The 15,274-nt window shown below is 51.8% G+C and overlaps 1 protein-coding gene across 2 annotated transcripts in view; it reads left to right on the top strand.

Moving 5' to 3' along the window:
- The first annotated feature begins 312 nt into the window (after positions 1-312).
- Positions 313-15,274, top strand: part of ONECUT1 (one cut homeobox 1) — a 37,146-nt gene continuing 22,184 nt past the window's right edge. For both annotated transcript variants that reach the window (XR_008792615.1, XM_056115708.1), the window contains exon 1: positions 313-1,454. Coding sequence is in view for 1 of the 2 variants with exons in the window: in XM_056115708.1 (XP_055971683.1) it covers positions 353-1,454 (1,102 nt within the window). In the remaining variant the exon portion in view is untranslated. The remainder of the gene's footprint in view (positions 1,455-15,274) is intronic.

Here is a 15,274-nt window from a genome sequence, read left to right as displayed (position 1 = left end):
ACTCTGCAACAGTAGCCGGGCCATGGCTCGAGCTGGCCAGCGGCGTGGGCAGGCGGCCGCCGCCGTGGGCGCGCGGGCTGCGTCAGGGGCGCGGGGCGCCTCCCGGGCGTGAGGAGGAGCGGGCGCGGGGGCACCGGGCCGAGCAGGCTGGCGGCCCCGGGCTCGCCCCGCGGCGCGGCTGCTTGCGGGACACTCGCGTCTCTCGCCGAAGCCGAAGCCGGCGGCGGCCGCCGAGCGCAGGGCGAGCGCGCGCGGCCGGCGGGCCGGGGTGAGAGCGCGGAGCCCGCGCGCCCCTCGCCGCGTGGCCCGGCCTCATCGATGTGGGCTCCGCCGCCCGCGCGGCCGCATCACGATGAACGCGCAGCTGAGCATGGAGGCGATCGGCGAGCTGCACGCGGTGAGCCATGAGCCGGTGCCCGCGCCGGCCGACCTGCTGGCGGGCAGCCCCCACGCGCGGGGCTCCGTGGCGCACCGCGGCGGCCACCTGCCGCCCGCGCACCCGCGCTCCATGGGCATGGCGTCCCTGCTGGACGGCGGCGGCGGCGACTACCACCACCACCACCGCGCCCCCGAGCACAGCCTGGCCGGGCCCCTGCACCCCACCATGACCATGGCCTGCGACACCCCGCCGGGGATGAGCATGCCCACCACCTACACCACCCTCACCCCGCTGCAGCCGCTGCCGCCCATCTCCACCGTCTCCGACAAGTTCCCGCACCACCACCATCACCACCACCACCACCACCACCCCCCGCACCCCCACCAGCGCCTGGCGGGCAACGTGAGCGGCAGCTTCACGCTCATGCGGGACGAGCGCGGGCTGGCCTCCGTGAACAACCTCTACGCGCCCTACCACAAGGACGTGGCGGGCATGGGCCAGAGCCTGTCCCCGCTGTCCGGCTCGGGGCTGGGCGGCATCCACGGCGCCCAGCAGGGGCTCCCCCACTACGCCCACCCGGGCGCCGCCGTGCCCGCCGACAAGATGCTCGCCCCCAACGGCTTCGACGCGCACCACCCGGCGATGCTCGGGCGGCACGGGGAGCAGCACCTCACGCCCACCTCGGCCGGCATGGTGCCCCTCAACGGCCTTGCCCCGCACCACCCGCACGCCCACCTGAACGCGCAGGGCCACGGGCAGCTCCTGGGCACGGCGCGCGAGCCCAACCCCTCGGTGGCGGGGGCGCCGGTCAGCAACGGGAGCACCTCGGGCCAGATGGAGGAGATCAACACCAAGGAGGTGGCGCAGCGGATCACCACCGAGCTCAAGCGCTACAGCATCCCGCAGGCCATTTTTGCGCAGCGGGTGCTTTGCCGCTCGCAGGGAACCCTCTCGGACCTGCTGCGTAACCCCAAGCCCTGGAGCAAACTCAAGTCGGGTCGGGAGACCTTCCGGAGGATGTGGAAGTGGCTGCAGGAGCCGGAGTTCCAGCGCATGTCTGCGCTCCGCTTGGCAGGTAACGGGGTCGCGGAGCCCGCGGGCCGGGGGAGCCTGGGGGAGCCGGGACGGGGCCAGGAGGAAGCGCGGGGCCGCCCGGCCCGTCGGGGCACGGGGTTCCCTGGGCCTGGAAGAGCCGCGCCGCCGCCGCCGCCGCCGCTTCGGGCACGCGGTCACTTGCGCAGCGCCAAGCTCCGGGGCGCACCAGCCGCGGCCGTTCGGGTGTGGAAGTACGTGTGGACGCTCGCTCCCTGGGTCAGCCGTAGGGACAAGTCCCGCGCCAAGCCGGGTGAGGTCTGGGTCTCGCTTCTCAGAGGGACACTCCGTTGGAGCCGAGCAAGGCGACTGACGCGCGTTCCCAGGAACTGCGCGCAGCTGTCGCCAGCCAGCGCCCGGGGCTGCCACCTACTCCGGCTGGCGCCGAGGGGAGCTGCCCCCGCACTGCCCGCACTGTTCGGCCGTGTCTGCTCCCTCCCGCGCTCACACCCAGCTCTTGCAGGAGGGAGCGCAGAGGCCGAGGATTTCTTGGCCACCCGGCTGGTGAGCGAGCGAGCGGTGCAAGAGGTTTGCCCACGGCGCGCACAGCCCGCTGCGGTGTGGACCAGCGGCTCTCAAGTCTTTCTGCCGCGGAGTAACGGGGAGCGACCGGGCAGCCGGGACGGCACTTTCGGCCGGTGGGGCGGCTCGCTCGGAGATATCGCACTTGCTCTGATTTGTTTCGACTCCGATCTGATTTTTCTTTTCGTCTGAATCCCAGTGCAGGCGGGAAGGGGTGTGGAAATGGGCCTTAAATCATCAGGCTGAGGGCTCAGGCCCGAAGCCCACGACGTGGTTCTCCCGGTTTGAACGGAAAGGTCTTTGCTACCGGCCAATAGACAAAAAACGGTGCCGGGCATCTCCGACACGGGCCAGCACCAGCAGGATCTGCCCCTGGACTTGCAGTAGCCTGCTGGGCTGGCGGGGAGGGGAGCCAGGGGTCTCCGGCACGGACTCCTGGGTCCTGCCACCCCCCCCATCCCATCCCCACCAGAATTTCAGCTGGTGCCCCGAGCTCAGTGGCAGCGAAAACCATGGGAGAGGCCAAACGAGGGTGTTAATTAACTGGTCATTCTCTATTAATTCGTCCCGGGAGAACAAGAGACAGTCAATCCCGCCAAGCCGGGGGCACTGAGCCGTTTCACTGGCTAAAATCAAAGCGGGCGGGAACCGGGCTCTGAGCTCCTGTGACCAAAGGGAGCCAGGAACAGGCAGGGAGGTGCCCACAAGGGGCTCGCATGCACCCCTGACCCCCTCCTCGGCTTCTCATGCCCACACAGTGGAGCCCCTGCTGCCAGGAAGGGTGACTGTGTGCTGTAGGTTCCTAAGATGACACTGTCTAGTTCCAAGTGTCACTGCCCTTGTCTCCTGCACTCGAGAGGTGCTGTAGTGCGGGCCTGTGCCATGTACCCGCACCAAGGCCTGGCACAGGCACGGAGCATTGCCCCAGCAGATCCCGCCAAGGGGTGCCCCTGGGATGCACATTCCCACCCCCAGCTGGCCAAGCCCTTGCTCGGTCTTAAATAATCCTCCCCCTCCCTCCACCCTCTCCCATGCTCTCCTTAAGGATAAACAGAATTTGTCCAAAAGCAACTCCCTCACCACCTGGGCACTAGCCCTGCCTTGCAGGGGTGTCCCCTAACCTTCAGAAGAGAGCACTGCCTACCATGGAGAAGAGGCAGTAGTGGCCCGGCTTGCCCGTCCCAGAAGTGATCCTAGTGGCGCCAGCCTGGGTCCCTGGCACCTGGTCTTGGGCCCTGCTTGCCAAAGGCACCTGGCCTTTCCCTCAGCTGTGGGTGGGAGAGTCGAAAAATTGACGTCTGGCAAGTCGAGGGTTTGGCTCCAAACTTTGCCACCTTAGACCCTCTGTGTTTCCTTTCTTTGACTTAATTAGAGAGATAAGGATATAGGCCAGTAGCCAGTGCTAAGGTTATCAAACCACAATCTTTCATATATATTGGGGGGGTGCATACAGTTTTGCTCAGGGGACTCCTGGCTCAGTGCTCAGAGCCTACTTACTCCTAGCTCATGTTCAGGGGACTCTATAGGTGACAGGAATCAAATGGATTGGCAGTGCACAAGGCAAGCGCCTAAGCCCCTGTTCTATCATCCCCAACCCAGAAGACCTGTGACCTGTTTTTAAGTCTGTAGAGCATCGACTCCTCCCTTTATAAATTTTCATTTGGGAAAAGAATTAAAAAGTGGGCTTGTGTCCTGAATCTCCTCTGCATTGCCTGCAGACCTGACTATAGTCGACTTAACAATCTGACGGAGGTGCACCTCTGCGTGCTGTTGGATTGAAGAATTTCCAGGAACAGAGGGCCTGGTGGGCCAAGAGAGTGGCTTCTCCATGCTGTCCCCTGGACTCCAGACTCTGGCTGTGTCTGTGTGAACCAAAGCCCTGCCCAGGCACCAGCATGTTTGGGGAGGCACCTTCCCTTAGGAAATCACACCAGCCCGTGGAAGACAGGAATCAGGAGGTAATTCTCACCAGATTATAACAAAATCAATACATGTTACCTCATTGTAATACTTTCTGCCACCCCACTGAAGTGCAGCATAACTATTCTCAAGCTGCTTTTGGTCCCCAAGGGTTAGGTGGCCTGGGCTACTCTGGTTGGTAGGTGACTACTTCTGAAGTCAAGCTCATTAAGAAAGGCCAGAGAGAAAGTGTGGGTTAAGGCACTTGGCTTTTATGTGGCTGACCTGGTTTCAGGTCCATACCTGGCACCATGTGTTGATCACTGCCTGGAGTGACTCCTGAAAACTACTGGGGTGTCTCAAAGCTAACCCCCATCTAAAGTGCAAGATTAGCTTTCAGTTAGATTCCAGAATACTTCAGCCAGAGCAGGAGAGACCAGAGTGCCACTCTCGGGCCCAGCCCCGGGCACCCGCAGGCACCCGCAGGCACCAAGCCCAGGCTTTGGGTCAGGCAGGTACAGAGACACTCTGATCTGGTGGGGCTAGAGACCAGTGTGCTTCCCCAGGGGCAATGGCCACACTCGAGACTTCACTCCTTTTCATTCCGGGGTTTGGCCCTGAGCTGCAGTGTGGGAGAGTCCAGGCCATGAGAAAGTCTTCCTGCACCAACCTGGGCCATGTTTGCCCTAAGTGGCCTTGTGTCCTGGTTGATTGATAACTGGACCCTGCGCAAGTCCATTTGCTTTTTGTTAATATTTATCCCTGTGGGTGACATTTTGATTGTCCCTTTACTTCCCCTGGGGCATGGGACCCAGGCAGAGGGACAACCATGCTAGGCCCTAGGAAAGGACCTTCCCTGCCACTTGAACATGAGGCTGGGAGGAGCTTGGGGGGAGGGGGGAAGGTTGTTCTGGTGGTTGGGTGTGTGAAATATAGGAGCTGGGAGAGTTCCTGGGCCCAAGAGTAGGAAGAAAGGCACCGAGGGCCAGGCTTCTTCCTACCTTGACTCTGCAGGTCTCTCCAGCTCAGGAACAAATGGCCAGCAGGGTGCTGTGTGCAGGGAGCATCCTGGAAAGGCCTCTTCCCAGTGCAGCACGGTCACTGGCCAGGCAGCTCAGGGAGACTCAGGAGCCCCCCACAGACCAACAGAATAAGAACACAAAAGCTCTCAGGGTAGGAGACAAATCTCAGAAGGTTCCACCTGGGCACTTCCTTCTCACAGCCTGTGCCTGACCTCTGGAATGCACAGGACAACATCCCCTGGCCCTCCCCATGAGGGAGCACAACCCCCAGAAAACGGCCAGCATGTGGTTAGTGGGAAGTGTGCGTGGAGCCTAGTGTTTGGCGGGAGTGGTGGGGGCGCCCTGGGGCCTCCAGGCTCATGGCCCCATGATGACTCCAGTTCCAGAAGCAGATCCTGCTGGGTGCAGCGCTGTGTGAGCTCGCAGGACAGGCTGGAGCTGCCCCCCCCCCCCCCACCATCGATGCTCCTTAGCCACGAGTCCCAACTCTGCCCGTGCCCTTTTGCAACTGGACTTTGGAACAGAGAGCCCAACAATGGGTGGTAGCAGCCAAGCAGCTCCAAAACTTGAACTCTGCTTTCTTTACCTTCAGGCTCTCTCAGTAGAGAGCTGGGCCAGCTCCTCTTATCTGGGTGGGGGACAGGCTGTGTTTCATGATGGCATGCGCCCTCTGGGGGCCACCTGGGGCAAGGCACACAGCACCCCTCCTGCTTAAATCCCTTTTAGAGAGGAAACGTACTTGACTTTGTAGACAGTGATTTCCCTGAAGGTCTTCAAAATGGTAAATGTCCTGATTGGGAGAGGATCAAGGGGAGGAAGGAAGGAGGTTTACTGGATCCAGGGTCCTGCCAGTGTCTGGGTATTCCCCCGCTGCTGAGCACTGTGATGCCCTCCAAATCTAAGCTGTCCAAATGAATGAGTGTTTGGATTGGGTGGAGGAGGTTGTTGGGCCACACCTCCCGGTGCTCAGGACTTACTCCTGGCTCTGTGCTCAGGGATCACTCCTGGAGGAGCTCAGGGGCCCGATTGGGATGCCAGGGATTGATCCTGGGTCAGCTGTGTGTAAGGCAAAGGCCCTACCCACTGTACTCTGGCTCTAACCCAGTGTCTGGATTACCTATCCTGGAATTTCTTCTGTTTTTCAGAATAACAGGGTCGGGTAGAGAAAGTGCCTCTGGTGAATTGGGTAGGAGGTGAGGGGCCAGGGTGGGGTGCTGAGCTCTTTCCCTTGTTTCCTCTCTGAGCCACTGCCTGGACTCAAGAGACAGAGGGGAGACCTCGAACTGTCCCCTCCTGAGAGGCCCTGGGGGCGGAGACTGTAGACTGGTCATGGCCAGGACCCTGGACAGACACCTAAGTCATCACAGAGACTAGTCTCTCCCTTCAGCCCTGGCCGTGCAGGTGGGGGGAAGGGGTGGTGGGCCTCAGCTGCTTTTGAAGAGTTCTGGGAAGAGAAAAGTAAAAATCGTAGAGCTGATATTCCCAAGTCTGTGCCACCCCACACCGTCCCACATCCTGAGGTCCCACCTGGAATTTCCCCAGGCACAGTTGAGCCAGGGAGAAGATTAGCTGTCCCTCCTGCCCTGGTGCTCGCTCCATGGCCATTTACACCTGCTTCCGAGTCCAAATTCCCATTCCTTTGAGAGTGACAGGGGTCGCATCATTAAGCAAAAACGTTCAGTTGGGTCCCTTTGATCCGTTCTGGGGGAAGTCTCTAGCCGTCTCTGATCTACTCGGGTTTTAAGAAAGCTGTTTTGATGTCATCCTACCCACATTCCAAGCAAACCCAGCTCCTCCCAAAGATACTGCTAGCTTGATTTCCTAGAAGAGACCCTTCTCCAGTGTATTTTTGGCAAAGAGGGCTCTAGCTTTCTCTATAAGAAAAAAATCTGTGGTATGACAGAGGTAGACAGTTCAGAAGCTGGTCCCTGGGTGTTTTATTCCTCAGAATCCATAGCTAAAGGTCTCAGCTTTTGACCACTGTGCTCAGGGCTTACTTGATACCACCCATTAAAATGAACATCAGCTTAGTGGTTTCAGTCAACTCGGGGTTTTATGGGCTGGATTAAAAATGACTGGTTTCATGAAAACCCCCATAAATGGCCCCCAAAGAGCAGAATTGCTACACTTGGGTAAGATTTAGTGGGCCCCAGTATAAAGCAGCAACAGTAGAAAAGTCTTGTTCAAGTTTTTCTGGTTCGAGGCTACTATTCTTATAATTGTGGATAAAAGCACTCACCAAAATCACTGTAGCACTGTCCTCCTGTTATTCATCAATTTGCTTGCGCAGACACCGTAACATCTCCATTGTGAAACTTGTTTTTACTGTTTTTGGCATATTGAGTACGTCACAGGGAGCTTTCCAGGCTCTGCCATGCGGGCGGGATACTCTCGGTAGCTTGCTGAGCTCTCCAAGGCAGACAGAGGAATCCAACCCAGGTCGGCCACGTGCAAGGCAAACACCCTACTGGCTGTGCTATCGCTTCAGCCCCACCAAAAGCACTAACCATAAATACTATTTTCTTCATGTCTCTAAATAAAATGAATAAGTTCTTTCAGGAGAAGAAGGCCATATTATTTCTGTACCAAAAGTGTCAATTTTGTAGAATTCAGTAAAAGAATAAAAACCTCTAATGTGAATGAATTTATTGCAAATCAAATTCCATTCCCTATCAATAAGTTTGTATGGTCTTTTATCTTAACATAAGTTTACATCTTAATAAAGCTTAAATTCCTTCTGAAGTTATAGGAATTGGTCAGAGAACTAGACCAACCACAAGATAAACTGAATTTTAGTTAATTTGTTTTTGGTTTGGAGATCATACCCGGTGGTACTCAGGGCTTATTCCGGGGTCTGTGCTAAGGGTCGCTCCTGGCAGGGCTTGAGGGACCATATGTGGTGCCAGGGATCGAAATCCCAGGCAAGCACCCAACCCACCAACCCGTCCCAGGCAAGCACCCAACGCACTGTACTGTCTCTCCAGTCCAATCTGAATACTTTAATACGAACATAAGAATTTATATTTTATGACACTTTTGCTAAGACCACTGGAGCGATAGCACAGCGGGTAGGGCGTTCACCTTACAAGCGGCCTACATGGCCGACCCGAGTTCGATTCCTCCGCCCCTCTCGGAGAGCCCGGCAAGCTACAGAGAGTACTCGATATGCCAGACACAGTAACAACAAGGTCTCCAATGGAGACGTTACTGGGCCCGCTTGAGCAAATCGACGAACAACGGGAGGGCCTTTACCTTTACCTTTACCTTTGCTAAGACCCATTTGTAGTATGTTTCTCTCAAAAGGTGTTTTTGTTTCTTCTCAGGGCCACACCCAGCTGTGCTCTGGACTCACTACTAGCTCTGCACTCGGGAATTATTCCTGAAGGCTCTAGGAAACCCTATCCATGTCACGGATCAAACCTGGGTCACTGTATACAAGGCCAAGTGCCCTGCCTGCTGTACTATATCTCGAGCTTCTCAAAAAGGGGCAGTTTACCATAAAGTTATAACAAATTAACCTCGAAGTTTGTCTCTTTATTTAAATAAGGCAGTTGTGATGAGACAACAGATGACAGTCCTGAGTTATAGCCAATCAAATTTGTTATGACAATTGATAAAGAAGGAGCTTGTCTGTTGTTATGTCTGTCCACTAGGTTCTTTGCTAGGCAGGTGACTTTCACTTTTTTGTTTTGTTTTGGGACCGCACCTGACTGTGCTTAGGGCTTATGCATCGCTCTTTGCTCTGGAATCACTTCTGGCAGTGCTCAGGAGATCATATGTGATGCCAGGGATTGAGCCTGGGTTGATCTCATGCAAGACAAATCCCTTACCCATTGTATTATCTATTCAGCCCCGACTTTCATTGTTTTATATTCACTGTCCATGCCAGTGATTCCCAAATTTTGCTATATATTGGGATCACTTCGTGTCCTTAAAAATATTATGCCTTGCACTGGAGAGAGAGTATAGTAGGAAGGGGGTATGCCTTGGACACAGCTAACCTTGGTTCATTGCCTGGCGCCACATAATGGTAGCCAAAGCCCTATCAGGAGTGATACCTGAGCACCGGTGGGTGTGGCCCGAACCCCGTCCCCCCAAATATGCCAGATATTCTGCTATGTTTGGTATTGGGAATGACCTAGCCTTGGTTAATTTTTATTTGTTTTAAACTTTGAATCGATTTTAATGTGTCACAAAATTTGGGATTTCCTGGCAGAGTTACTTGGTAGTTGGCATTCTTTCCCATTTCTTTGTCTAATGAGGTTAAATGAACTTGGCTGTTGTCACAAGCCTGGAAGCTGAGGAAGCACTGAACTCAGTTATACCAGATTAAAGCCCAGAACCCACTTCCACCTGTTACATTGCTGCTAGTACTAGTCGATTGACCAGATATGGAATTGTCTGGTTAAATGGTCAGAAGTTCCTTGTATAGGAAGTGTTTGGGCAGTAGCTAGAGTGTATTCATGGGTGGGATTCTCAAAGAGTCACTTACGGAAATAGTTTCTTTTCCCTCAAGACTTATGTACAAGAGACTTTTAATTTGATTTTGTTTGTTGATTTGGGGGCCACACCCAGTAATGCTCAGGGGTTTCTCCAGGCTCTTCACTCAGGAATTACTCCTGGAAGTGCTTAGGGTACCATAGAGTATCAGGTACCCTGTGCATCTGCGCCCCTGTGCTATTGCTCCAGCCCCTGGAGAGACTTTGTAAACTCCCCTCCCCTAGACCCCTTCCATCCCTTGTTGCAGTCACTTGGAATCGCTTTCCCAGGGGAATACCCTCTCAGCTCACAAAGGTTTGCGCTCCTTAGTTGTGGTGCTGGCACACATGCTCGCCAGGCTCACACTCTGGCCAGGGCACACATATTCATGTAGGTTGCTCCTACAGCGGGTGGCTGCTCGACCACTTGTCCTAGCTTGTCCCTCCCACCCAGGGTGCCGCATGCCTTTCTGAGATGTGATGCATGCCCGAGGCTCCCCATCTCAGCTACAGTGCTTGCCCACACCTGACTTGATGTGGCTGGGAATCATTTGTGGTACCCAGGGTCACAGACAGCCAAGCTTCCAGAGCACGCTCGCTTCACACAACAGCACCAAGGATGGAACCTGTCACCAGTCGTTTGCAAGCCAGACTCGCGAAGCCACCGAGTTCCAGGCCCAAAGAGAATTTTTTTTATTGTTCTCTTTAAAAGAACCAACCAGAGGAAATATAATGTAGTAGCAGGTCTAGGAATAGAGCCGAAGTCTTATCCATTTGTTCACTTAAACAGTTATTGATGGGTGAGACCCATCTCCTCAGTTGTGTTCTGTGGGCTGAACTGGTCCCCTGGGAACTGCATCTGGAGAAGGACCCAGAGGCCCAGCCTACAAGCCTTCCAGGCATTGGTGTTCTGGTCTGCACTCAGTAATTAGAATTCTTGGCTTCACAGCACTGCCTCTTATTATTCCAGAGTTTGCCTGTTACTTATATCTTAGGACTCTGCACTACAAAAAATAATAAATTTACTAAAAGTCCGTTTATATGTTTGACAATCGTCCAGAGGGCAACTTCTTTTAATTTCTGTCCAACACTGGTTTCCAGTTACCCATGTGCCTCTTTTCTTCCTTTGCATATGCTGGAGGGTGCTCAGAATCAGGTTCTGAAATCACTGCTTTATTTGTCATGCTGGTGATGACCTCATAGTCCTGAAGAGAGGTTATCAAAGGAACGCCATCAACTCTGCGTTTTTCACTTTTTTCTGTCTTCTAAAACAGAGCAGGGGGGCAAATTAAATAAATAAACGTGTGAAGTGTGCCACCTAGTGGCCCTTGTGCTCATCGCAGGTAAAGTGGCTGAGACAATTCCCGTATTGATGGAGTCACAAAAATCGTTCATTAAGGCAATTTAATCTTTGCTATTAAATGTCCTTTTAATTCATTTGGGGTAATTAAGATGCAGTTAAAGTGATTAAATTCTAATTATTTATGCTAGACAAAGACATATTTGTCACACTAATGTGGTTAACTAAGGACTCAGAAGAAGAAAGTTAACATTTACTTCAAATAATGCAACTAGAAAAATCAGTTCCTCTTTTCATCATTAATCCGGTGAGCTGGGTGATCATGTAATGGCACTACAAGCTCATTAAATAGGGGAAGTGCTGATTACAATGGTTCCTGGGAGGAAGTCCTTAACCAAGAATATCTGTACCATTTGCTAGCCGTTGTCAGCAGAATTGCTGGGTGTTCCTTCCCTCCTGGCCCACCAACCCAAAGCAGTAAATGGCTCATTTAATGTTCACTTGGAATTAAAAGAGGGATTTCAGGGCTGGAGCGATAGTATAGCGGGTAAGGTGTTTGCCTTGCGTGCGGCCAACTGGGGTTTGATCCCCGACATCCCATATGGTCCCTCCAAGCCCCGCCAGGAGTAATTTCTGAGTGCAGAGCCAGGAGTAACCCCTGAGCATTGCTGGGTGTGACATTCCCCCCCGCCAAAAAAATAGAGGGATGGCTCAAAGAAGTTGGGGGAGGAGGGATTGGCCAAACCCAGAGGAGCTCAGGGCTTACTCCTGGCTCTGTGCTCAGGGATCACTCCTGATGGGGATTGGGGGACCAAGTGCTAACAGGGATCAAACCTGGATCAGCCACATGTAAGGTGGTTCTCCTTCCAGCTGTACTATTTCTCTGGCCCTCAAAGGTTGTTTTATTTTTAAATCCTGTTATTGAAGAAAGGTAAAGGCCCTCCCGTTGTTCATCGATTTGCTTGAGCGGGCCCAGTAACGTCTCCATTGGAGACTTTGTTGTTACTGTGTCTGGCATATCGAATACTCTCGGTAGCTTGCCGGGCTCTCCGAGAGGGGCGGAGGAATCGAACTCGGGTCGGCCATGTTGGTTGCGTGCAAGGCAAACGCCCTACCGCTGTGCTATCGCTCCAACCATGTTGAAGAAACATGGTTACAGTAGTATTCATGTTTATACTTTTTGTATACAAAGTTACGGTGCCTCTGCCACCACCAGAATGTCAAATACCCATGGATAAACACCAGGTTTGATCCCCAGAACCACATATGGCTCCCTGAGTACCACTCGGAGTGATCACTGAGCACAGAGTCAGGAGTAGTTCCTGAGCGCTGCCAAATTTGTCCCCAGACGAGTGATATAGGGGGCTAGTTGTAGAGTCAGATAGTACAGCTAGTAAGGCACTTGCCTTACATGCAGCCACCCTGGGTTCAATCCCTGGAACCACTTAGTGTCTCCTGAGCGCTTTTAGTACTGACCTTGAGCACAGAGCAAGGAATAAGCACAGCCAAGGATGAGCCGCCTCCTCCAAATGCCAAAGACCTCCTATCCCTTCCTAAATCATTTCTAGCCCACCCTTTCTTTCCCCAGTCCCCCAATTCCCAACCCCTTACCCCATAGCCTCAGTTTTGCTGTCAAAGTCCAAGGGTTTGCTTTCATCAAATACTGTTTTAGCCCCTCGCTTTATTTTTCTACATACAACAAATGAGTAAAATCATCCGCTATTTATCCTTCTCCCTCTGACTTAGTTTGCCTACTAGGACACCCTCTCATTTCATCCAAATAGGGCAAAGGCAAGATTTTATCTTCTCTTATAGCTGGGTAGCCATGACTTCCTTAACCATTCGTCTGTTATTGAAATTGGGTTGCTTCCGTATCCAACAATTGTACATGATGATACAATTGTGGACAGAAACATGCATAGACCTTTTTGAATTAATGTTTTTTGTGTTCTTGGAGTAGATGTGAAGAAGTGGAATCACTGGTTCAGAAGAAAGCTCTATTCTAACTTTTCTGAGATATCAATGCACTGTTTTCTGCAGAGGCAGACCCAGCCTGCACACCCACCAACAGCGAATGGGGATCCTTTCCCCCAAATCCCTGCCAACGCGACTGGTTTCAGCCTTTCTGCTTTGACCTATCCCCATAACCAGGAAGTGGTATCTTACTGTCATTTTAATTATATTTTCCTGGTAATCAGTGATAATGAACATCTGTCATATACCTATTGTGGTATATCTGTATGTCTTTTTGGAGCAAGTGTCTGTTCATCTTCTCTCCCCATTTCTTAAAAATTTTTTTCATTTTTAAATGAACCACCATGAAATAGTTACAGACTTACAAATTTTCGTGCTTACCTTTCAGTCTTACAAGTCTTACAAGTCTATCGAGTACTCATCCCTCCACCAATGCCCATTCTCCACCACCAATGATCCCAGTATCCCTCAAGCCCCCCACCCCTCCTCACCCCACCTCTGTGGCAGGGCATTCCCTTTTGCTCTCTCTCTCTCCTTTTGAGTGTTGTGGTTTGCAATATAGGTATTAGATGGAACATGATGGCCACTCTCCCCATTTTTTGATGGGGTTGTTTGGTATTTTTTAAAAGTTGTTGAGCTTTGTGAGTGTTTTTATATATCTTGGATTTTAGCCTTTGTCAGCTGTATGGTGAATGAATATTTCCTCCTGTTAAGTAAGGTGTATTTTTATTTTAATCATTGTCTTTCACCGAGCAGAAACTTTTTTGTCTGATAGAATCTTATGTGTTTAATTTTCCTTTTGTTTTCTTTGCCCACAGAGTCTAATCATTGAAGATCCCTCTAGAAGTGGATATAATGGAGAGTTCTGCCTATGCTTTCCTTAATTTACTTTATGAATTCTGTGTAATAGGGAGTAGCTCTTTATCCATTTAAAGAATTAACTCTTGTATACTGTATGAGATAGAGGCTCCACTTAATTTCTTTGTTGTAACTAACTTATTTTCCCTGTGTCTTTGGTTGAAGAGCCTTTCATTCCTCTTAATTTAGGAAGATTTAATTCTAGGAAACTTTTATTGCCAATTTAAGGACATTATTAAAACAAATACATATATTTCGGGGTGGGGTGATTAGGCCACACCCAAAGGTGCTCAGGCACTGTTCCTGGCTCCAGGTTCAGGGTTGTCACTCCTAGTTCTTGACGATGGTCTAGCAAGCACCTGGTGCCAAGGATCAAACAGGGGTCAGCCCCATGCAGGGCAAGTGCCTTAACCCCCATACTTTCTCTCTGGTCCCTCAACAATACTTTAAACATGAATCATGGGTTTCAGAGAAAGAGACAGATGTACAGGGGTGGGAGATAGAGAGTTTGAGACAGTTGAAAATCTCCATGGCCAACACAGGGGCCACTTTGCTTCACGCAAACACACTTTGCTTCACACAAACACCGTATTGAGAAGGTAGCAAACAACAGAGGCAGCAAACACCCTTCCAGGTTCCACACCTGTGGCTGGAAGCACACAGATTTTCAAAGCAGCATCCTCCTGGGTGGAGGCCGGGAAACTCAGGGGTATGATCAGGACCAGGGTGATCCTAAGAAAACTGAGGCCTGTTTTCTCAAAAAAATTGGTGTGTTTTAATACTACTCTGTTTACATATTGAAGGCTGGATATTTGAAATCCAATATCATACCTGTCAAATTTATAAACAAGGAAGCTAAAGGTAGGCAATTAATTAAACAACCATATTTTAAAAATAAATTTACAATTATTTGAATACTTTCAGGTAAATCATTAACTTGATAGATCATATTACGGTATCTTAATTTACTGGAGGAAACAAAACTGGACTAAGAATCAAGAGGCCTCGAGGCAGGGTGTAGTAATTAACTCAGAGAACTTGTCTAGTCAGTTAACCTTTCTGTGCCTCAATTGCCTTAAATGTAAAGTGAAGGATTCGACCTTCAGGGCCTGCCGGGTTCCACGCTGCAGTTAATTGCCACCTGTAATGATCTGTTTCCACAGCAAAAGCTTGTCTTGCCTCAGTGTAGGGCTGGGGATGTGACCCAACAGTTGAGCATTGCCTTTGCATGCGTGAGGCACTGCGTTCAATTCCCAGCACCGCCAAAACAAACTCTCTCACTCTCTCATCTCATCTCCATTCAGTGACCCATGCCAGAGTCAGGATTCATCAGGGTGTAAGGCCAAGGCTCTCTGAAACAGAGCCTCAGCAGGGCTGTCCTGTCAGATGGTCAGAAGGAAACAATCTAGCTAATCAGTGCCACAGCTCGCTCTCTCTCTCTCTCTCTCTCTCTCTCTCTCTCTCTCTCTCTCTCACACACACACACACACGCGCGCACACACACACACAGAGACGGACGGACAGACAGACAGACAGACGAGTGCCTGCCATCGAGGCAGGGGAGGCGTGATGAGAGAGAACCTGGGGACACTAATGCTGTAAAACAAACACTGGTGGAAGGATGGGTACTGGGACACTGTATGACTGAAACGTAATTATGAACAACTTTGTAAGGGTCTATCTCACAGTGATTCAATTAAGAAACTTAAAAAATAATTAATCATTAAAAATTTAAAAACTGATGTTAAAA

Source organism: Sorex fumeus, unplaced genomic scaffold (assembly GCF_029834395.1).
Source record: "Sorex fumeus unplaced genomic scaffold, SorFum_2.1 ptg000029l, whole genome shotgun sequence".
NCBI classification, from domain to species: Eukaryota; Metazoa; Chordata; class Mammalia; order Eulipotyphla; family Soricidae; genus Sorex; species Sorex fumeus.
The sequence above is the reverse complement of the archived record's forward strand: the minus strand, read 5'-3'. Positions and strand labels throughout refer to the sequence as shown.